The sequence below is a fragment of the Gobio gobio genome (assembly GCF_949357685.1).
Source record: "Gobio gobio genome assembly, chromosome: 20".
Classification (NCBI taxonomy): domain Eukaryota; kingdom Metazoa; phylum Chordata; class Actinopteri; order Cypriniformes; family Gobionidae; genus Gobio; species Gobio gobio.
Genome location: NC_137113.1, coordinates 29,298,959 through 29,323,215, shown reverse-complemented (window position 1 = coordinate 29,323,215; position 24,257 = coordinate 29,298,959). Strand labels below are relative to the sequence as shown.

The window sequence follows — 24,257 nt, the reverse complement described above, 5'->3', positions numbered from 1 at the left end:
TTCTTTGACAAAGGCTGTCCAATTCGTTACAAGGAATGTTTTAAGTAGTAACCAATTTTATTAAATATCTGATCCTTAAACTGTAATCAATTAAGTTGAAAAGTGTTTGCAAGTGTTATGCTCTGTGGCTCAAAAGAGATGCAACAAAATTGGGAGACACGAGAAAACCAAACTTTTAAAGCAAAAATATATTAACAAAAGGAAAACTATACAAAAGCTATGCAATGTAGCAATCAGACATCAGTAGTGTAATGCTAGATGAATGCATGGGAATGTAACGTGCTGTAGCACTGTGATGCAAGAAGAAACACAAAACAAATAACAAAAGTAAACATCATCAAACAAGTGCTCAGGAAAACCCCATTAAAGACACAGGTTGATTAAATGGTTGACTAAATCATTAATTGACTAAATGAAGGCCCCAAAGATTTTCCTTCTACTGTCATTTGCAGACATAAAGAGCTTGCAAATCTCTCCTGTGTCAATTTGTTCAAGTTTGTCTTGGTGGATGTGGCAGACGCCCACACTGTTCAGACGACGTTGACTCATGGTGGAGCGGAGCCATGTCTTAAGCCTTCTTAAGGCGCTGAAACTCCGTTCGGCTTCAGCTGAGGAGCATGGCACTACAAGAAGTAGTCTAACCAAAGACTCTACTTGAGTAAAGAGAGCATGGACTTATGGCAGCATAGCTCTGAGACTATTTACTGCGTCAGTGATGGTGCTGGATGGATATTGATGTTTAAACATTGCCAGCTGTACCTCCAGGGAGTGGCGGTTAATTTCTGGGTAAAGACTGACAACATCTTCCACCTTTCCTTCGACTAGCACCCTTTCCAATTTGTTAAGGGTACTGAAGCTGCTCTGTTCAAAGCGTTTGGTCAACTGTACATCAACAGCATCTAATACTTTGAAGTATTCCACTCTATAGTGCTCTTCGGTGGACACTGGTGTGAACACTGCTGCATTTCCTGTGTAGCGCTGAGGAGGTCTCCGGATATGCGGCATCTGGATGGTCTCAATGCCCAGCTCAATGATCATGTCACAGGCCGATACATAAATCCGATTGAAGCTTTCATCAGACCTTTTTGCCTTGACTGTTTTTTTCACACAGTCAACTGCTGCAAGCATCCCTGTGACACTTCCAGTCTTGCTCTGAAGGGATCGGTTGAGGCACTCTAGTTCTTTGAGGGCTTCAGAGGCAAGAAGAAGACAAAGCAAAGTCTGACCCTTCTGAAACCGCTCCAGAAGTCCTCTTGCGACTATACAGGTGTCAGAGGAGCCAGATGCAGCCATTTCTTCCAGACTAAGCAATACCTCTTCATACTGTCCTATGACTGCCTGGACGGGCCCCATCCTCTGAAGCCATCGTGTAGGGCAGAGGGGCTTTAGAGTTCTGAAACTCCCTGCTTCAGACTGGGAAATCTCTTTAAAAATAGTCTTGTATTTTCCAGACTGGTGATAAAGAGTGCCAAGTTTGTGGACCAAATTCAGCGCATCAGATACAACAGGGGATGAGCCACAGGCTGTCTGAGTCACAAGATTGACACAATGAGGGCCGCAGTGGACATACAAAGCAAGAGTTTGCTTCTCTCGGAGCACTGCCTGAACTCCTTTGCTTTGGGCAGACATGTTTGCAGCTCCATCGTAAGACTGCCCTCGAAGGCAGGACAGGGGCAAGTTCAACCGCAGGAGGACATCAGTTGCCATCTGAGCCAAATCCATTCCTGTTGTTGAAGACACCTCATACAGACCTATAAAATCTTCATGAGGGACAAGATCATGATCCACATAACGGATACATATGGCCTCTTGTTCAACCCCCGACACATCCTGGGTTCCATCAATTATAATGGAGTACTGCAGGTTGGGTAACCCCTGAACAGTATTTGCAATTCCCCTAACGATGGAGTTGGCCATGAGATTCAAAATCTCATTTTGAATTTCAGCGCTGGTATAATTGTTGGGCTTTCTTAGCCAGGCTTTAAGCACATCATCATCCTCTGTTCTCAGTTGCAGAAGTTGCCTTAGATTCCCTTCATCATTACCATGGCCACGCAGAGCTAGACCTTGGCGGGCAAGAAAGCGTATTGACTTAATTATTTTGACCAAGCATGATCTAGCCTCTCTTTGCTGCTACTCTTTCACTGTGGATAACTGTGTTTCAATGCTTCTTTTCTGGTGGGTGTATGTTGTTATCGCCACTTTATGAGCTTGACTTAGCTGGTGAGTTGAAAATTTGTCAATGGCTCTTTTCCAATTTCGAAACCCAGTTGAGACAAAAGCTGGGTCCATATTCTTGGCAAGAGTGCTGCTTTGTTGTTTGAAAGCTTGCATGCAATGAAAAAAAATATGCCTTTGGCACTGGGAGAATAATGAAGCCATGGGTAGTCCCTGAACCACTTCTTCTGAAACCTGAGTGTCTTATTTGGAAGTTGCTGGTTTGAAATGACACTTGGGTCAGGCTGGTTTGGCTTGTTAAACATCTCATCCTGGCTCTCACTCTCTTCCCTGCCTAATATTGTGCCTTCTTCCTTTCCTTTCTCACTCCCTGGCTCTCTCACACTCCCTGGCTCTCTCTCACTCCCTGCTTCTCTCTCTGACTCTGGCTCCTAGAAATAAAAGAAAGGTTTTTCCATACTCCTAATTACTGGTACCCAAACTACTGTACACAACAGCAATACCACTGCCACTATCACTCGGTGGGGGTGGGGGTGGGGGTAATTCTTTCTGTAAGGTTATTATTCCAATAAAGTGTGTTCAGTTCCCAGTTTTACAAACTGTAAAACAGACTGTACGTCACTTTTTAATAAAAAGTAATATAGTAATATAAAGAGTAACGTAACTAATTATTTTGATACCAAGTAATAAGTAAAAAAATATTATTGCTTTTTAAAGGAGTAATAAGTAAAAAGTAACTTGATAGAGTAATAGTTATAGTTGATAGAGAGAACCATTCATAATTTTGTCCAAAAAAAAAATCTAACTTACCTGAGACTCCCTGTTTCTCACTGTCTGTGCCGGCCTATTAATTTGTTCGCTACTTATCTTCTGCTCTTCTGTCTAACCACAAATACAACATTTTCATATTAGCATATTTCACTTTTTCTTGTGAAAAACATTTTTTCAATTTGATTATTTGAGATAATAGGCTATAGGGTTCTTACTTTGCGTTTTGGTGCACTAAAAAATGTTCTGATATCTGCCTTTCTTTTTTCTGCCATGACGGTTAACTGGCTGTATAAACACACACACAGACACACAGACACACAGACACACACACACACACACACACACACACACACACACACACACACACACACACACACACACACACACACACACACACACACACACACACACACACACACATACACACAGAGCAGGTTATTTACAATACAAGATGGACTTTGTTCTACCATCTTCATCATTCTACAATGGGTGTCAATGTTGCTAGTCAGTGAGGAAAACCATACAGTAGCACCCCCTTTGCTTTAATACCAACCCATAGCGTTGACACCCGAGCAACTAGCTTCTTTCATTGACCAGGGGTCCATTCTTCGCTTGGCTAATTTGGTTCTTCAAATTAATTTGAAAAGGGCAGATGTATCGATACTAGAAACCACAATTAGCAATGAAGTGATTGGCTGGCATCAAGACAGCAACGTAATTACATCATATTAAAAAAGAATATCACACACCTGACGAAAAACAAATTTCTGGACCTTTATAAGAAAGCAGCCAAGCAACCAAAACAACATAAAAGTTCTAATAGTCAAATGAAATGTCTAATAGTTTCCTTTTTACGTGATTCCCAATTATGTATATTCACTAGTATTTGTTTTGTACAGGCTTTAAGTTTTTGTGTAATGTTGTAATTAGCAATTCATTTAATTTTACATTTGAAGCATATTTGTTATGTGACAGCATTTTTTTCTTAAGGGTCAAGATCAAGTTATCTGCACCTCCTGCACTGTATCAAGCCACTCCCATAATACTGTATCTGTCACTACTCCAATTAATGCGTAGCTCAGATTAACTGTACAGCATGTGTGTACTACAGTAACATTATTAGGTATTTACTGGCTGTATTAGTTAAACTGGCTGTGTGTCTATATTATGTTACCACATAACATTATAATAGTATTATATTAATATTATTTGCACATTTATTTGTATTTTTTCCATTATTTTTGTCCCTGGTTCACATGAGTGTAGGCTACTCTTGTAAGAAAGTAGCAGTGGCTGGGACAGACTTTAGGGATCACCTCGATTTAAAAAGATGCAATCTAATCATGTTTACATTAAATAAATCTGCTCCCGAGCAGGTTTGAGTTTACGGAACTGTTGCTATGACAGCGACTCGGATCATGCCAAATCATCAACGTAACTTTTTGAAGAACGGACCCCAGGATTCAAAGAGCTAACGTTACTTACACATTGATTGATTAATGTACTTAGTCAGCTAGCTAGCAAACACGTCAGATAATAACTGTTAGCGTTATAACAACAGTGTAATTTAATAGTATCTGTAACTGTAATTTAGTGCTGCAAGACTACACGATGCCTTTAAAAGCGACAGGCAAACAAATGATGAACATTCACTTAAACACCAGTCTGTTTAGTGCAACAGTGACGGTATGTGAGCACACAGCCAGACCCACATGAGCAGCAGATTTGCAAGATGTTTTGTTTACCTTGCAGTGTCGCGGTTTTTTTTTTTTTTTTTACAGTCTATGGTCGCGCCGCGGGTGCGAGTAGGCGCGAGTAGTGAAAACACGTAATGGAGTTTTATTTATATGGATTTTGAATGAGCAAAGTAGAATGGATTTGAAGAAGCAGCAGCGTGGAAGTCAATGCTGTAGCTAAGACGCGGAATGGATTTTAATTTCAATTCATTTCCTCAAGTGGAATGGATTCGACTGACGGCGCTCTGAAAAGTGAACAGACATATGCGCTGAATTAGAGACGCTAAAAGTGAGTGGGTCCAATTTCATTGCTCTTAAAAAATGGGTGGGTCTTGTCCCACCCACATACAATGGTTCCTACGCCCATGGTTACACAGTCTAAATTATATTAGACGCTGCTCTCGTATGACTGGATATTTATAAAGCATTTAAGGCTTTTTGGTGAGTCGCACACACTGTTTTTGCGCTGGTGTCATATTCTCTCTGCTTGATCGTTAATATTTATATCATATTATCCAAGAATAGTACGTCAAAAATGTGTTTCTACTGAGTAGTGCGCCATACTATCCCCTTGCCAGACCGATAAACAAACAAACAGACCGGAAGTTAACGTCGGGCCAGGCGCGTAACCGTGGCAACGCACGTTCGTCCGATGAAACCGTCTATAACACACTGTTGCCATGAAAAACAGAGCGTTGCTATGGACGCGGCAGGATTCTAACCGTAGAGACGGAACTGACTATTTTCTTTAGCGGAAGCAATACAATCATGTTTAAATCAATAAACTCTTTTTTAAATCAATATTTTGTGTCAAATTATTTATTTATTTGGGGGGTAGCCATGTAATAAGCGGGATAATGTAGAGCGAGGCCCGATCTTGGGTTCGATTTTTTTTTTTCCGTTTTCAGTGGTTATGAGGAGCAACATGAGAGAGAAATTTGGTAATCATTGTTTATGTACATTAAACCACGTCATGCCCATGTCATATTGTCAACATGGTACTTATGAAGCAGATTAGTGGGTCATATGATATGTCTAATGCTTTTTGAAAACTTACGGCTTTCTTCTTCATAAAACGAGTCGGACATCATCACATGATTTTTGTATACATTTTTATTTATTTACATTAGTAAGCTACAGGACATCGTCTTTCAAAACATGACCTGCGCGAAAGAGAGAAAAAAAATGAATGCATCATTGTACCCACCAGTGGCGGCTGGTAAATAGAGGGCCCCCATCAAAATTCCAGAAATATACATGTATACAAAAATGATATAAAAGTGAAATAAAAATAAAATAGTTTACTCATACGATGTGCTGGCTGTTAGTAAGAGCCTCAGCACTGAATAAAAACTGGCTTTGATGGGTTAACTATTTTATGTTCTTCAATATGTTTCATGCGGTTTCATGTGTGAGGGACGCCCAGGGGCGCCATATAGGGGGGAAAAGTTAGGACAATTCCAAGTTAGGACTGACAGGGACCCCAACAAATAGGTAAAAACGAATTAAAAATGTTTATTATATAAACCATCATCATTGAGTATATTTCAAATAATAATAAAATGAATGATGTCTTTGACTTTACTTATTTTGGCAGTAAAAGTTAAATATCCCCATTGACCAAAAAGTAAACATCCTTACTGACCGACCACCCCTCTGTATCTGCATGAAATGGTTTGGTCCTGCCTTAGCATCAGTGGCCGCGTTTCCATTACAGATTTGCACAACACTTTTGCGATATTTTCTAAAAGTCAATTAAAAATATTACGAAATGACGGCGTTTCCATTAACTGATGTTATGCGACTAAAACTACTTTTTTCCTCTCGTGATAAGTCATTCCAAAAATTATGCCATGTATGTTGTTAGGTTTATATCCCAGCCACCGCGCGCCATTATTATTAATGGAAGGAGTGTGTGTTATCCAAGCATTGATGGATTAATGTTTGAATTTGATGGTAGTAATTCAATGTTTTTTTTTTACCACTTTGTTATTTCGGCATGGAATTTCGTTTGTTGGAAATATAAACTGAATTTAGAAATGCTTTTGAAATGAAAAACGTTGCGTTTAATAAACAAAATATTTTTTTGAAATGAAGATAGCGTTTGGAGTGCAAAATAATCTTAATAATCTGTTCCCAGAATCTACAGCCTTTGTTTGTCATTATGAGTGTAGACAAATAAAAGTAGACAGTAGTTTATAATTATGTCTTGCACTTAGCCTATCTGTATGCCTAAAAATGGCGGAGTATTGTGAGTTGTTCATAAAGTAAAAAATCCATCAGAAGCGCCGACGCCTTCGTCGGCCATGGGTTAAAGAAAACGCAGCCTATTTAGTTTCATAGTTAGGCTATGTTTAAATATTATTATTTTAATTTCATATGTTGATTATGAAAAGTTAGCAGCATGAGCAATTGGCACATAATCAGATGTGCATATGTCACCTAGTGACCAGCGTTACATAAAATAAATCAGGTCCCAGCCACAGAAACAAAACAGACAGTCAATGTGTGGATACAACAAATAGTATTTATTGGGACAGCAAGCACTAAGAGATAGTGTTACGTAGGGGAAAGAGTTCACTAAAATGATGTCTCTGAAGCCGTTTGGAAAAAGGTTAAGGTTCGGTGGCTTCACGTCAGTTCGCTCCAGCTGTCCTCCCTCCAAAAGGTCAAGCGGACATGTCCAGAAGGTCACGTCAATCGTCCGACACACAGGAGAAAGTTACTGTACTCTCGGCAGCAAACAGCAAACGCTGAGCGGAATTCCGGTGTAACCAAGGCAGTCCGCACAGCAACACTGGGCCCAAGATGGATAATCCAGAGGCTAGAAGAGAGCACCAAGAATGACCACCAACATCACAGATAGCAGGTCACACTTACACTGTAGTACGATAAAATATAATTACGGCCCTTCAGGCAGCATTAGAGAGCGTTGAGGGAGGTTCGAGGATTAGAGAGCGTTGAGGGAGGTTCGAGGATTAGAGAGCGTTGAGAGAGGTTCGAGGATAGCCACAGTCTTCAGGACAATGTCAGCCACTGGAACCATACGATAGGTATTGCAGAGGCTAAAAGCAAACGACCACAATGAACACCAACACCACAGAAAAGGGACACATTCACGATGTGTGGTAATAAAATATAATTACGGCCCTTTAGTCAACATTAGAGAGCGTTGAGAAAATCCAGCTGCGGTACACCAGTGGTCAAAAAGAGATACCTGGGAACTTGGGCTTCGTGTGCAGGGCAGGGAAGTGCATGGAACACAAAATGGCAGCAGACCAGCAGCCACCAAGCAAGACCCCTCTCTGTTCCAAAGAGCCAGTTTTTATCTCCTTCAAACTAGGCATGGCCAGCTGTTAAAGAATTAGTCACTAATTGCCATTATCAGCGGCAATGCAGAGGCAATAATAAAGTTACTCAAATCACAGGAAGTGTCGTCCAAATATGGGCAGAAAGGTGGAGCATGGTGACAAGTTCTAATGAATTAATTAAGTCACATTAGCAGGGAGGAAGCACAGTCCAAATATGGGCATAGCAATACAACAGGAAGCGGGTTGCCAGGTTTGTCCATGAATGGGTGTCTATAAAGAGTCAAACAGGGCAGATTAAGTAGTTACAAAAACCCACTACAAATTTGATGCAAATGCACAGTAAATAACCACTACAATTCAGAGTGCCAATATATTAATGCACACAGTAAACACCATCACACATGACACTACACACAGTAAGGCCCAAATGTCTCTGCTCAAAAACAAACAAAATACTGAGTCAACCTGTGACACATATGTCTGGGGACATTAAAGTATTTCTTTAAAATTAATTTCGTTTTGTATAAATTTTATCTTAATTTTAATCAATGTTTCATAAACTAATTGGCTGGATTTAATAAACAATTAGGAAATATAGCAGTCGATATAATCGTGACATGGGGCGTCAGGGACATTTAATAGCATTGCATGTGAACTGGAGCGTCTCACAGTCATAAGAAATATGTCACCTGAAATGTCTACTTTTAAACGAACAATTCAAAACGAAAATAAATAAACTACTCTCTGAATATGTAATAAAATGTGTATTTCTCTCTTGGCACGTCCACTACTGCGGAGATGGCGAGTCAGCACAGCCAACATGACACAGAAAACTCTAGAGTTTATTAAGAAACAATTAATTGTCTCCTTGCTATTTTTGACACATTCATAATCAATACTTTTGCCGGTTCTTTGTGGCAAGCTTAATGCGTGCGCTTGAGTGGGGATAATAATAGCCTATTATATCGGTAGCCTACTCATTGCGGTAATATATTCATATATTACGTACGCTCGGGTTTAGAATTATCTCATATTTATGTAATTAAATGAATAAAAGTGCTTAGTCAACGAATGGCTTAAATGAACTACTACCATTACATAAAAAACTTTAGTCGGGGACAGCCCTACTTATTTCACATATTTTTGAACCAACATGTCACAAAGTGCATTCTGGGATGAGTGAGCAGCGCTGAGCAATGAGAAAGCTCGAGTAATCAGTATTAGATTTTGGATAGCTAGCTTGGCTTGTATGTTTGGTGCAGAATGGGTGTGTTAGGGGGGGCCCAACCTCCTATTCTTTCATAGGGTACAAAAAAATGGATGTCTATCTGAGTCCAAAAATAGACGGGCAGCATGTGACCTGAAGCTGGTCTCTAATTGGTTTTTAAAGATCCTCCTCCGGACGCAGGTCGCTGCGTCCCTGGCGAATCAGAATTGGATGCGTGTTATTTTCTCCAATGTGATTGGTTCTCATCACCTGTCATTCAACTTTACGCTCTTGGCCACTAAATGCTGGAAGAAAAAAAAATGATAAAGGATCCCGAACCGGACCAATGCGATTTACAAATCCAGCAGCTGGCCAGTGACAGAGGATGAAGCTGCACTCGGAGCTTCACGCGCTGGTTATGAGAAACGTAGGTGGCTAGCTGGATGTGTTGTTAGCAATGCCCTTTATTGCTTTCCCTGTCTTTTATTTCTAAGTGTCGGTACTAAAGTTTTGTGGACAACAACGGGGGTAAGAGACCTCAAATATCTAACTGAACAATGCAAAACGTTTTTTTTTCCTTTCGGCATTCAATTATATGTGGGAAATGAATGTATAAAAAGATGAAAGTGAAGACAGTTTTCTCTTTAATGCTTGAATTTAGTCAACATGCATCTTGATACTGCCAGTTGATATATATAATTTCAGTTGAGATTGTATTTATAGTGGTTATATGATCTTGCTCAGGAGGTCAAAGGTCTTGTCTGGAGCCAATGGACACCATCTTTGTGAAGAATGTGAAAGAGAAAGGCCCAGCCCATCAGGCAGGCCTATGCACAGGTAGGGGAGCATGATATGCCCATATGTGAAAGCTGTAATGCCTTTTTTCTGTTCACTTTAACAGCAACCAATATGATAAATGTGTGTGTTTGTGTTTAGGAGACAGGCTGCTGAAGGTGAATGGAGAAAGTGTTCTGGGGAAAACTTATTCTCAGGTCATAGCGCTGATTCAAAATAGGTGAGACTACTTTAAATAGATATTAAGTAATGAGCCTATACTTGTACTTTATATTTACAAGTGGATTCATATCTACAGTGAATATGTACTTTATAACTGCATTCATTTATATTTAGTGACAATGTGCTGGAGTTGTCCATCATGCCTAAAGATGAGGATGTGCTACAATTGGTAAGTGTGAGTATGACCTTTCTTCTTTCTTCCTATCAGGGCCATGCACAGGGGGGTGGCCTGGTGGCTAGAGCCACTGCTCCTCTGCCCTCATCAGCTGAGGTGCCCCTCTCGCAGTCTATGGTCGCTACCCATCCCGCTAAAAGTGTTCTGTTTTCCCTCCACTAAAGATCCACCGATTCCGCGAATCCGCTCCCGTGTTTTCCCGCTCGCTCCCCAGCGTCACTCAGAGTCTGTGCGTGGAAATCTGGAAAGCGGAGACGACAGTTCCAGAATGTTGTCGCATTAACAGTATACATTACAATCTGCGGAATTAATAATTTGGTCGTTTCTTTTTGTATTTCTGTCTGTATTATTTTGCTCCTGATCTTCTAATAGTGCTAACAACTTGTACAAAATACACGTTCTTGGAATAGAATTAGAACTCTTGTCTAATCAAATTTTTGTACCAGATCTGATCTAATATAAATAACACCAACTTTGCTGTTGATGGTACACTTTTTAGAATATATATAGGACTAATTCATATAATAACCAGAATATAGTTACAGAATGTATAAATTACTTTTGATATAATTCGTATTACTATTTATATATCTTTTAAAGTGTCATTAATGTAAAATACTAAATAAAATATTCTACTTAAAATTTTATTTTGACTATTTAGTAGAATAATTGAATAACTGACAACAGAAAAATCTTAATCTCATTAAAAGATAATCATCTGAAAGGTCATTTTTAATGACTTATGTACAACCCCAAATCAGAAAAAGTTGGGACAGAATGGAAAACGCAAAAAAAAAAAAAAGAAGTGATTTCTAAATTTACTTTGACTTGTATTTCATTGCAGACAATATGAACACAAAATATTTCATGTTTTGTCTGGTCAACTTCATGTCATTTGTAAATATGCATCCTTTCCTGTCATTCAGACCTGCAACACATTTCAAAAAAAGTTGGGACAGGATCAATTTAGGGCTAGTAATGAGGTAAAATGGTTAAATAATGATGTGATTTGAAACAGGTGATGTCAACAGGTGATTGTAATTATGATTTGGTACAAAAGCAGCATCCAAGAAAGGTCTAATCCTTTAGAAGCAAAGATGGGCCGAGGATCGCCAGTTTGCCAACAAATACTTGAGAAAATTATTGAAATGTTTAAAAACAATGTTCCTCAAAGAAAGATAGGAAGAGATTTGGATATTTCACATTCAACAGTGCATAACATAATTAAAAGATTCAAGGAATCTGGAGGAATTTCAGTGCGTAAAGGACAAGGGCGCAAGCCTAAGCTGAACAACCATGATCTCCGATCCCTCAGGCGGCACTGAATCAAGAATCGTCATTCATCTATAAGCGATATCACCACATGGGCTCAGGACTACTTTGGCAAACCTTTGTCAAGTACCACAATACGTAGTTACAGCCACAAATGCCAGTTAAAACTGTACTGTGCCAAAAGGAAGCCCTATGTTAACAGTGTCCAGAAGCGCCGTCGACTTCTCTGGGCTCGGAGGCATCTGGGCTGGACCATCACACAGTGGTCATAATAGAATTCACTCAATTAACCAAGCCTATAGGTTTTAATGAAAGTGAAGATGCCTGAAATGTACATCTAAATCATGAATAAATGAAACCAAATATTAAATGGATTTTGTGTCCAAAAATCCATCAATATTTTCGATAGTGATAGTGAAACTGTTTTGACTGACTAAACACACAAATGTTGATATTAAGATGAAATGACAAAATAAAAAAATTGTATATTCATTCATCAAAAGTGCTGAGATGAGATTGTGTCGTCTATGGCCAGGAGAAAAAATTAGGGCTCAGAGAGTGAGGGAGAGCCCACTGAGCATCAGCCAAATCAGACAGTTACAGGCTGTAATGGTGAGAGTAAGATGGATAATTTGTATGGACAAGCACCCAATCCTCACCCTCAATGCCACCCCACCCCAGTGCCCCTTTTTTTTTTTTTGGGCCACTGCCCCTCAAAATGTCTGTGCACGGCCCTGCTTCCTATGTTTCTATACCCTTTCTTTTCCTAACACCCACATATATCCATTAAATTACACTGGTCTACAATTTTTTTTAGAAGTCGTCTGCCTCAGAGATAAAATGTTCTATATATGTATTTTTTTATGTGATGAATTCAAATATGAATATTTAAACAACTGTACAAATAGTACACATATGATATGACAAGTAAATAATCAACACTTATTGTAAAAAAAACTTACCTGTGGCGACATTTCTGCAAGCACATTTAATCCTTTTCAGACAAATTTTCACGTGGCTCCTTGCAAAACATTATATGATGACCTCAAAAGACTTTTTACCATTGTGCATGATTTGTAAATTAATACATTTTGGATTTTGCATCACATAACCAGCTCCATATGTTTGGCTTTTCTGGCTCGGTCAATAGTATCCAGCTGCAGCCCCGCAGCACACCAGTTTCAGAACACCAGTTTCAGAACCCCATCCACCGAACTGGAAGTGAAGGGCGGGGCTTGAACAGTCAGATATGTAATTTTATTTGTTAAATATAAACTGTTTTCACATGGATTTGGATCGGATCAATGTCTACAATGTTTAACAACAATACTTTTAAATAAAGTCACTTTTCTGTTCATATAATATGCATGTCATAATGTACAATGATTCACATTTTAAAACATATAGCCTATTGATCATGCCTAAATCAATGAATACAAAGACAGTAGTTTATACTTCATGGAAACAGGCTAAAACTATACACAGTTTTTATTTAAAAAATATTAATAAATGTATAACATGTTGTAAAGTTTTTCCCATTTGACTATAGATATATTAGTATTATTTTGTTCACATTCATGTTGTTACAAATAATACTGACAGAAAATAGCCTATGAGATTTAATGTTAATGGGCACAAACACTGTAGCTTATTGTTACTTTAACAATACTACAACTTTTTTATTATTTTAAAAATATATGAGGCCTAATATATTTTTAACATGTTATAAAGTGTTTCCCATTTGACTCTATATTCAATCGTATTATTTCGATTGAAAATAATAGACAGAGAATGAGACATTTTTATTTTTCAAATGTCAAATAAAAATAACCATTTAATACAAGGCCTTAAAGTGAAACTGAAAGAAACCAAATAGGACATATATAAAATATTTCTAAAATAATAGGTTTAAAACTAATTTAAACGGCACATAATAAATAATAAAAAATAAAAACATGCAAAAAAAGTTATCTTAAAACACAAAAACTTAAATCTTAAACTTATGCTTAAACTTATGATCATGACATTTCTGCAGAAATACTTGAAAAGAGAGTGTTTTCATCCCTGAAAATGAAATGAATATGTTTTATTAATGAATAATTCTTTAATATTAAGACAAATAATATCTTTTGACTAATGCAAAAAAGCTTTAATGATAAAATGTGAAAGACGTGAAAAGATGAAAGTCTTTTCATCCCTGAAAACAAAATTAATATGTTTTATTAATTAATAATTATTTAATATTAAGAAAAATAATATCTTTTGACAAATGCAAAAAAAGCTTTAATGATAAAACGTGAAAGACGTGAACAGATTCAATATTCATTCACCACCACATGTATCATGACAGAAATATCACACACAACTCATATTCTCCTTCATGCTTCTATTCACATCTCACTGGCTTAAATGCATGTTTCTCTTGATCAAGGATATTAATAGAAAAGTAACTTTAAAATCCATATGAAAACAACGTGTATGGGTAGTGCCGCTCACTTCCGGTTCTGTGGATGAGGTTCTGAAACTGGTGATCTGAAACTGGTGTGCTGCGGGGCTGCAGCTGGATATATCTCGGCTCGGTAGCTCGGCTGGAAAGGAACTGTACTTCTGATACGGAGAGATTGGGTACGAATCCTGTGAAAAACGAGTTACAACAAACGAGCTCAAAGACAATTAGAATGAATGGTTGCTTTAGCAATTGCATTTTTATTCCAGATAGCAGACCAACACTGAAACAACGTTGAATCAATATTAATGGTTTAACTAAAATATAATTGAATCAATGTTGAAATTTAACATTGATTTTTCATCAGGTTTGCACCCTAAAATAATGTTATTTCAACGATGAAAAATAGATCATGGCCCTAAAATCAATATTTTTTTCAACTTAAATTAAATCACTTATTTAACATTGAATCAACATAGAAACACTATCAAATCAATCTTGCTTTATGTACAGCAGGATTCTATGCAAGTTAATTGTCTCTTTAATTTATTCCTTTCAATCAGAGACCATGTATGGCTGCAATTGATATGATTTTGCACCACTCAAAGTAAACAACATCCTTCAGTTTACATGCAAATGTATTTATTTATGCCCCCACAGTTTCAAGAGGAAATCTCACATTGACTTAAAACAATTACATCTGAATTTATAACATAGTTGCCAGGAAAAGAGCCTGGAAAAACATGACAACCTGCATCTGCAAAATGGAAGTAAATACAACTGGAAACTCGCCAATAAAGACAGAAATAGGACAGTACTACTGAAAGAAAGAAGATAGAAGAAAGAATGAAATACTCTGAATACTCTTAGGGGAAACTTAGGGGTTTCCACCACGAGCAATGCCCCCAAGCCTTTCAGGGGTGTATCGGAGCCATTTTTGCTCTGTCCCAGCAAGGATAAACTCTGATGCATCCTTTTTATCAGCATTCACTTAAGATGTTAGTAAATATTTGGAAATGTGATTAATTATATGCATTACAAATGTACTAAAAAATTAAATGAAACTTGAATTTTGATTAAAATCTTTACATTACAGTTAAAACACACTGAATTTACATTTAAGACTATTTAATGAATTTTAGTATAGACTTTTTCCTTTAAAGCACTTTAAAGCAGACACACAGGAGGAATGAATGTGAAAATATCCAGTGTTTGATTTAATATTAATATTGTATCTAATAGTAAATAAATAAAGTGTGAAAGTGAAACAGGTTAATTAAAGATCAAGTAGCTAAATTAATAAAAGAGGAGCTGGATAGGCTACACGGTGGTTTGGAAAAGATTATCCATTTTACAATACGAACTGGATACGCAACAGTTTGCTAAATTTCTGCAGTTTGATATAGCTGCCTACAGAATTTAAAGATCTCACTCTTTTCGTTTTCTTTCTTGCTCCATTTAAGATTAAATTGTTCAACTTCTGCTTTCGCGCAGGTGCGGAGAGGGGAAATGGGGGGGAATCAGTTCGTAGCTCTGCTTCAGCTGTGCGATTAGCTCACGAGGGGCAACCAGAATTACTGACATGCCAGAAATTCATCCAACCATCCGATCGCCTCTCTTTTCTCCCTGTACACTACAGAATACTTCACAACATAAGGCGCACGACAAAGCTGAAAATCGTCCCAATCCAAAAAATAGTCGCACAAGTCAGAATTTGGCTCGAATTCGGCTCGAAATCAGACGAAAATCGCACAGTGTATCCCCAGTTTAAGAAATAAAGATGAATAAAAATATGATCGGGTTTGGTGAAAAACTGAAATTCAATGTATTAACTTATTTAAAGAATATCCTGACCGTTGGTTATGCACAGAGGGCGTTCACAAGACTCTATTGACGCAAGTTGTAAGAAATAAAGATAAATAAAATCACGAAATGAAAATTGAGATGAATTGTATTAATCTTTTTGTACTTACCTCTAAACACTGTTGCTGTCCTGTCCCTGTCTTTTTCGTGCTTGAAGTCTGTTAAGCAGCGCTTTGATCTGATTGGTCGTTGGCAACCAGCTTGAAGGTGCATTACCGCCACCGATTGGATTGGATTGTGGCACATTTGATAATAATTAGGGGAAAGAATATTCTAAATTCTTTATTAACCCTGTATTCTAATAAATAATTAAATGTATGTAAATTATACATGATTTTTAAAGTAATAATAATAATAATAGCCTACATTTTTTTTAAATTTAAAACAGATAGGGTATGATTTATATAACTGGATGACCACAAGAATTAAGGACTCTGTGACAGTCATTATACACTCACCTAAAGGATTATTAGGAACACCTGTTCAATTTCTCATTAATGCAATTATCTAATCAACCAATCACATGGCAGTTGCTTCAATGCATTTAGGGGTGTGGTCCTGGTCAAGACAATCTCCTGAACTCCAAACTGAATGTCAGAATGGGAAAGAAAGGTGATTTAAGCAATTTTGAGCATGGCATGGTGGCTGGTGCCAGACGGGCCGGTCTGAGTATTTCACAATCTGCTCAGCTACTGGGATTTTCACGCACAACCATTTCTACAAAGGGTTTACAAAGAATGGTGTGAATAGGGAAAAACATCCAGTATGCGGCAGTCCTGTGGGTGAAAATGCCTTGTTGATGCTAGAGGTCAGAGGAGAATGGGCCGACTGATTCAAGCTGATAGAAGAGCAACTTTGACTGAAATAACCACTCGTTACAACCGAGGTATGCAGCAAAGCATTTGTGAAGCCACAACACGCACAAACCTTGAGGCGGATGGGCTACAACAGCAGAAGACCCCACCGGGTACCACTCATCTCCACTACAAATAGGAAAAAGAGGCTACAATTTGCACAAGCTCACCAAAATTGGACAGTTGAAGACTGGAAAAATGTTGCCTGGTCTCATGAGTCTCGATTTCTGTTGAGACATTCAGATGGTAGAGTCAGAATTTGGCGTAAACAGAATGAGAACATGGATCCATCATGCCTTGTTACCACTGTGCAGGCTGGTGGTGGTGGTGTAATGGTGTGGGGGATGTTTTCTTGGCACACTTTAGGCCCCTTAGTGCCAATTGGGCATCGTTTAAATGCCATGGCCTACCTGAGCATTGTTTCTGACCATGTCCATCCCTTTATGACCACCATGTACCCATCCTCTGATGGCTACTTCCAGCAGGATAATGCACCATGTAACAAAGCTCAAATCATTTCAAATTGGTTTCTTGAACATGACAATGAGTTCACTGTACTAAAATGGCCCCCACAGTCACCAGATCTCAACCCAATAGAGAATCTTTGGGATGTGGTGGAACGGGAGCTTCGTGCCCTGGATGTGCATCCCACAAATCTCCATCAACTGCAAGATGCTATCCTATCAATATGGGCCAACATTTCTAAAGAATGCTTTCAGCACCTTGTTGAATCAATGCCACGTAGAATTAAGGCAGTTCTGAAGGCGAAAGGGGGTCAAACACAGTATTAGTATGGTGTTCCTAATAATCCTTTAGGTGAGTGTATATCTCACTGAATGTGCTGTAGCTAGCGAAAAAAAACTAAAGGATTGGAGATGTTTTCCATGAAGGAGGAGATTTTAAACCAATAATTAAAACATTCAGATTAATAATAATCAACTGGTTCATCCCATTGAGTTAAATTTATGGTAGGAGTTCTTTGTTAATCTACACACTCGTTGGCGGAGATTCATCCTTTGAGGATAATGAATGTGCTCACATTTCACAGAAATGTACGCAGTTAATTTGGATTTGCTTTAACATGTTAAATTATGAGACATATAGATTGACAGTAAGCCTCACCAGTGGAGAATTAAGCTGACCAAAAATCAACATGTATTCAATGTTTGTCTTTTCAACACTGAAAAGCATGGAATTATCAACATTGATCCAATATTATTTAGAATTGAATTTTCAACATTGGTCCAATATTTTTTTAGCATAGAATTTTCAACATTGATCCAATATTACTAAGCATTGAAATTTCAACCTCAACCAAAATGATGATTCTGATGGATTTTCAACATTGACTCAATGTCACAATGCTCTCTGGGATGTCACATTTGCTTTTGTTAACACTATAGGGTAGGTTTAGGGTTTAATGTTGGTGGACCAATAACCTTTTAGCACCACTCACTGGACATTTCAATTCTGAACTGCAGTGATCGTACAAAAAGCTACGTAATAAAACATAGCCAGATTCAGATAATTTTGCAGAAGTACAGCCGTCGCCAAAAGTTTTGAGAATGACATTAATTTTCACAAAGTCTATTGCTTCAGTGTTTTTAGATCTTTTTGTCAGATGTTATTATGGTATACTGAAGTATAATTACAAGCATTTAATAAGTGTCAAAGGCTTTTATTGACAATTACATTAAGTTTATGCAAAGAGTCAATATTTGCAGTGTTGACCCTTCTTTTTCAAGACCTCTGCAATTTGCCCTGGCATGCTGTCAATCAATTTCTGGGCCACATCCTGACCAATTGCAGCCCATTCTTGCATAATCAATGCTTGGAGTTTGTCAGAATTTGTGAGTTTTTGTTTGTCCACCCGCCTTCGAGGATTGAACACAAGTTCTCAATGGGATTAAGGTCTGGGGAGTTTCCTGGCCATGGGTCCAACATTTCAATGTTTTGTTACCTGAGCCACTTAGTTATCACTTTTATCTTATGGCAAGGTGCTTCATCATGCTGGAAAAGGCATTGTTCGCCATAAAACTGCTCTTGGATGGTTGGGAGAAGTTGCTCTTGGAGGATGTTTTTGTACCATTCTTTACTCATGGCTGTGTTCTTAGACAAAATTGTGAGTGAGCCCACTCCCTTGGTGGAGAAGCAACCCCAAACATGAATGGTCTCAGGATGCTTTACTGTTGGCATAACACAGGACTGATGGTAGCACTCACGTTTTCTTCCCCAAAACATTTGGAAAGGGGATTCATCAGAGAAAATGACTTTACCCCAGTTCTCAGCAGTCCAATCCTTGTACCCGTTGCAGAATATCAGTCTGTCCCCGATGTTTTTCCTGAAGAGTAGTGGCTTCTTTACTGCCCTTCTTGACACCAGGCCATCCTCCAAAAGTCTTCACGCCTTACTGTGCTTGCAGATGCCACTCACACCTGCCTGCTTCTGTTCCTGAACAAGCTCTGCACTGGTGGTGCCCCAATCCCGCAGCTGAATCAACTTTAGGAAACGGTCCTGCCGTTTGCTGGACTTTCTTGGGTGCCCCTAAGCCTTCTTCACAACATTTGAACCTCTCTACTTGAAGGTCTTGACGATCTGATAAATGGTTGATTTAGGTGCAATATCACTAGCCGCAATATCCTTCCCTGTGAATCCCTTTTTGTGCTAAGCAATGATGATAGCATTTGTTTCCTTGCAGGTAACCATGGTTAACAGACGAAGAACAATTATTTCAAGCACCACCCTACTTTTAAAGCTTCCAGTCTCTTATTCTAACTCAACCAGCTTGACAGAGTGATCTCCTGCCTTGTCCTCACCAACACTTTCACCTGTGTTAACAAGAGAATCCCTGACATGTCAGCTGGTCCTTTTGTGGCAGGGCTGAAATGCAGTGGACATGTTTTTTGGGATTAAGTTAATTTTCATGGCAAAGAGGGACAATTAATTGCAATTCATTTGATCACTCTTCAGAACATCCTGGGGTATATGCAAATTGCCATCATAAAAACTGAGGCAGCAGACTTTGTAAAAATTTATATTTGTGTCATTCTCAAATCTTTTGGCCACGACTGTACATTTTTAAAAATAGCCTAACCCTAACCCTAACAAAATATGCAAAACGTTTTAATAGTGGACTCACACATGGGTTACGTTTCAAGCAACACATCTGACGAAGAGCCTGTGTGTGAAACAACCCGTGTGTGTGTCCACTATTACATTACAAAGCTTACAGACTTTTTTTTCTATTTTTATTAATTCTTTGTTGAGCATGCAAATTTAAGCATATTTTTGCACGTGATGTGCGTGCTTTGTTTCTGTTTTTACAGGTAAATATTTAAATGAGTCTGGGATGAATAATCTAGCGCCAGTACCTGGTTGACATCCCAAAGTATAATAGGTATTGCACCTTAACGCTGCCATCTGTCATAAAGCTAAAAACGTCGAATTATAGAGTCGTTTTTTAAATATAGAATCGTTCATTAGAAAATGTGCAATTATTGTACTTCATCTGTCGAAATAAACAGATTTGTTGAATGTCCTTCTATTCGTTGTTAAATCTATTATCAAAGGATCAGCAGACTGAAGTTGCGACACATTATGGTATTGGCCTCTCTAAAAAACTGTGAGAGAATATTCATATAGTTTTGAGGTCATCTCTCATAAATAAGGAAGTTTTATCTTCTGTTGACTGAATAAAACAATATGAGAATTAACACACCATTGAGCAGTTCTTCAAGACATCTTGGTTATTTTCGTAGGGATATGTAATGTTAATCGACATAGCTTTTATCACTGTAAAGAATACTATAAAAGAATATAATTTCTCAAGTTATTTCAACTCGACTGATGCTATAACGTGATTTAGCAGTAAAATATGCTGTTATTCTCATAAATTGTATTTTGACACTGTGATAAGCTAAAAACTGAGAACATTTTAGGTCCAGATTTACTAACAGCTTAAGTCAGCGCAAACTTGCTTTTGCCATTAAAGGTCCCATGGCATGAAATTTTCATTTTATGAGGTTTTTCAACATTAATATGAGTTCCCCTAGCCTGAATATTGTCCCCAAATGGATAGAAATGTTGATCGGTGTAAACCCGAGTTCTGGCTGTCTTTCTCTGCCTTTGAGAAAATGACAGGCCAGACTAGCCAATCCTGAAGTCTCCTGGTTTGACGTCCAAGCAGGAGCGGTTACCTCCCTTTCCTCCGCCCAGAGAATCTGGTACGCCCATGCAAACGCTCGAGAGATCATGGGTTGTGAACGAGTGAACGCTGGCAGTTTCTCAGTGTTTGGATGTACAAATGAAAACCTAAGTCTTTTTTCAGTTCCTTCTGATCTGTGATCAGTGATTTCTTATGTGTAGCTAATTATTTATTATTTGTGCACACACTGCGGCTTCTCTCTCCCGACAGAACGGTGTTTTCGATCTTGTGAGTCAGTGTTTTTGTACGTCCTTGTTGCGTCTATCTGTTCTAAAATGTGCATACAGTCGTTTCTGCTCAACATTAGCAGAGTTACATCCTTAGAGATAAACCTCACACACGCCGAAGCTCGGGCTGCACTGGCCTGGCCTTCAACATCCCCGACCCCCAGTACTGCATCTGGCCCACAGCGGAGGCACCACACGCGGCGCGAGATTAAGCAGAAGGGGGGTAAGCGTGAGCATATCCGGGCTAGGCAGCTATCCCCACAATAAACTGGGTTACATTCGATTACTGCGCTGTTGTGTCTTTGTTTCCGCTGTGTACTCAATGCGAGTGAACGCTGGCAGTGACGGTTTTCATATGATAGGAAAATATCTAAAAAATAATGCTATTATCAACACTTACTCGTAACTCGTTCATCTTGACAGCTGTAATGGTACTTTGCATGTGTTACAAAGATGGTAATAATGATGAAGACGGACTCGGTGTGACTGGGACTCGTGTTTATTCAGAAACTCTCAGATACAAACACAATAAACTCGTGCTGACAGCGCTCTCATAACTCAGTAGTTACTATAAATAACTTTGTTAGCAATCGCTGAGCTCAGTCTCTGGTACATTAGTGATGTCCGGTTCGCGAACGATCTTTCTTTTGAACCGGTTCTTTTTAGTGAACCGAATCAGTTCACCAAATTGGACTGAATCGTTCTAAACGGTTCGCGTCTCCAGTCAGCGCTGATCCATAATTTACTAAAGTTACTAACTTTCTGACATGAGTGACAGCCCCTCCGACTAGAAATAGACTAATAACCTGCTGTATATGCTGTAACTACAACCGTTCACTGAACTGAGACTGACAGAACTGATGTGAAGTGAACTCAGGTCCATCCGTCTCTCTGGCAGCAGCTCGTGCCTGCTCGTGCCTCGTAGACCTCGTTAAACCACGCCCCCTCCGCTCATTTCGAATGCAAAGATGTCAGCCAATCACAACAGTGGGCGTTTTTACTGAAGTCTCACAGCAGACACGCCTCTTGAAGCAAGGCATTCAGCCACAGGGCAAACAGCAGTATAGAAAAAATGCCTTTTATTTCTAAATTATGACATTTTATGATGTAAAATCATACTAACAATATAAGTACACCTCAGGAAACATTATAAAATAATAGAAAAATGCCAAGCCATGGGACCTTTAAAAAACTACTGTCAGGATTTACTAAAGACACTGGCGCTGAAAAGGCATGGACACCGTTATTTTTTGTGGCTGACCTTGTATGTATTTGTAGGAGTTTCCCTTTCAGACATAACATTTATGGGAAGAGAGTATTTAAATGAATCATGCAAGGTGATTTAAAAAAAGGTGTGCACCATTATTTACTGCCCAAAAATACATGTCTTAAATTGATGTTTCATTAACAAAGTTCGGGAGGAGATGATCTATCCAATCATTAGGTCATTCCAACCAGCTGTCAGCAATCAGTATCTGGGTTCGGACCAAATACCGAGTTTGGAGCCCTCTCCTCGGACAGCACGCCAAATATGTATACCATTTATTCTATCTGACTTACTTGTAAGTGTGAACTCGTGAAACGATGGTAATTTGCGCTGCTCTTGGTAGATTGCTTTGGTCATTATGGAAATGATCCGGCTGCGTCTATGTTCTTTAATTTGCTCATCATACTGTAGATCACATGCAGAAATTTCCACTACCATCTTCCTATTTTTGTTAAGTCAAGTTGCCTTTATTTATATAGCGCTTTTTACAATACAGATTGTTTCAAAGCAGCTTTACAGTGATGATAGGAAATTAATGCAACAAAGATTGTTTTGGCTGTACAGCAGCTCTAGAAGAAAGTCATTGTCCAGCTTATGCAAGTTTTTGATTGATTAATTTCCGTGCGCTTATGACACTGTTTTCAACTGAAAACAGAAAACTTTAAAAATTTTGGTGCACTGAGAACGCAAACTTTGAAATTGGTTTCAAAGTTAAAGTTTTTGAAAATGAGTTTTGAAACCGATACCGTTATTATCTCTGTGTAAACTTAAAAAAACATGAATCTGTGAAAACGATGATGGCATGCACAAGCATATTACGTGTTTAGATGTGTTTAAGTGTTTATTCTATAGACATGAACGTTTGAATGCATATGTGTGTGGGCGCATAGTCTTTCTTTACAAGGTGACATTACTTATCTGGTATGCATAATACAGCATTTTTAGTAGTTTCCACGAATCTATGTAAACGGGAATCATTTTGATAACTTTTTCATCTGTACAGTTGTGAAAAAAAGTTTGTTGTGTTGATGAGGCCTTTGCAGGGGATAGTCTAGTTGACACGGTCTCTGCTGACACTTCAGGGCTGCGATGAGGGCCAGATCCTTCATCTGATCCGGCTAACTACGATAAACCTCGGGATAAACAGAGAGACTAATATTAGCGTAGATCTCTTCTTATGATGTAACGCGAATGTGGCGGAGTGCTAATCCCTCCAAGGGAGCCACGTCACAATTTGGTATACTTTAATCAGTGAGGGGAGTTATCCATACAGGTAACCCCACCCCTAGAGGGTAGGGGTACGCCACACCTCCAATAATAACCGACTACGCCACCCCGGGGGCTCGAATACCGGGAATGAATCAAAGAATTAATCAAATAATAAATCAAATAATAAATCAAATACTGAAACAATGAATCAAATGAAATAATCAATCAAAATGATGAATCAAATAATGAATCAAATCAAATGGATTAAACCAAATACTGAATCCGATCAAATAATGAAGGAAATGAGTCAAATCAATTAATGGATCAAATAATGATTCAACTCAAATAAATTAAACCAAATAATGAATCAAGTCAAATCATAAATCAAATGAGGAGTCAAATCAAATAATGACTCAAATCAAATGATAAATCAAATGATGAATGAAATAATGAATCAAATCAATTAATGAATAATAAACAAATCAAGATGATATTCTTACACACTTATACCTCCACTCCT

General features: G+C 38.4%; 1 protein-coding gene across 2 annotated transcripts in view; it reads left to right on the top strand.

Annotated features, from left to right (window-relative positions):
• arhgap23b (Rho GTPase activating protein 23b) overlaps window positions 1–24,257 on the top strand; it is a 331,034-nt gene that overhangs the window by 155,710 nt on the left and 151,067 nt on the right. Inside the window, exons 4-6 of one of the 2 annotated variants that reach the window (XM_079846080.1) lie at window positions 9,948–10,040; window positions 10,140–10,218; window positions 10,335–10,395. The exons of the other annotated variant lie outside the window; for it this stretch is intronic. Of the exons in view, the coding sequence (XP_079702206.1) occupies window positions 9,948–10,040; window positions 10,140–10,218; window positions 10,335–10,395 (233 nt within the window). The remainder of the gene's footprint in view (window positions 1–9,947; window positions 10,041–10,139; window positions 10,219–10,334; window positions 10,396–24,257) is intronic. 2 annotated transcript variants of the gene reach the window in all.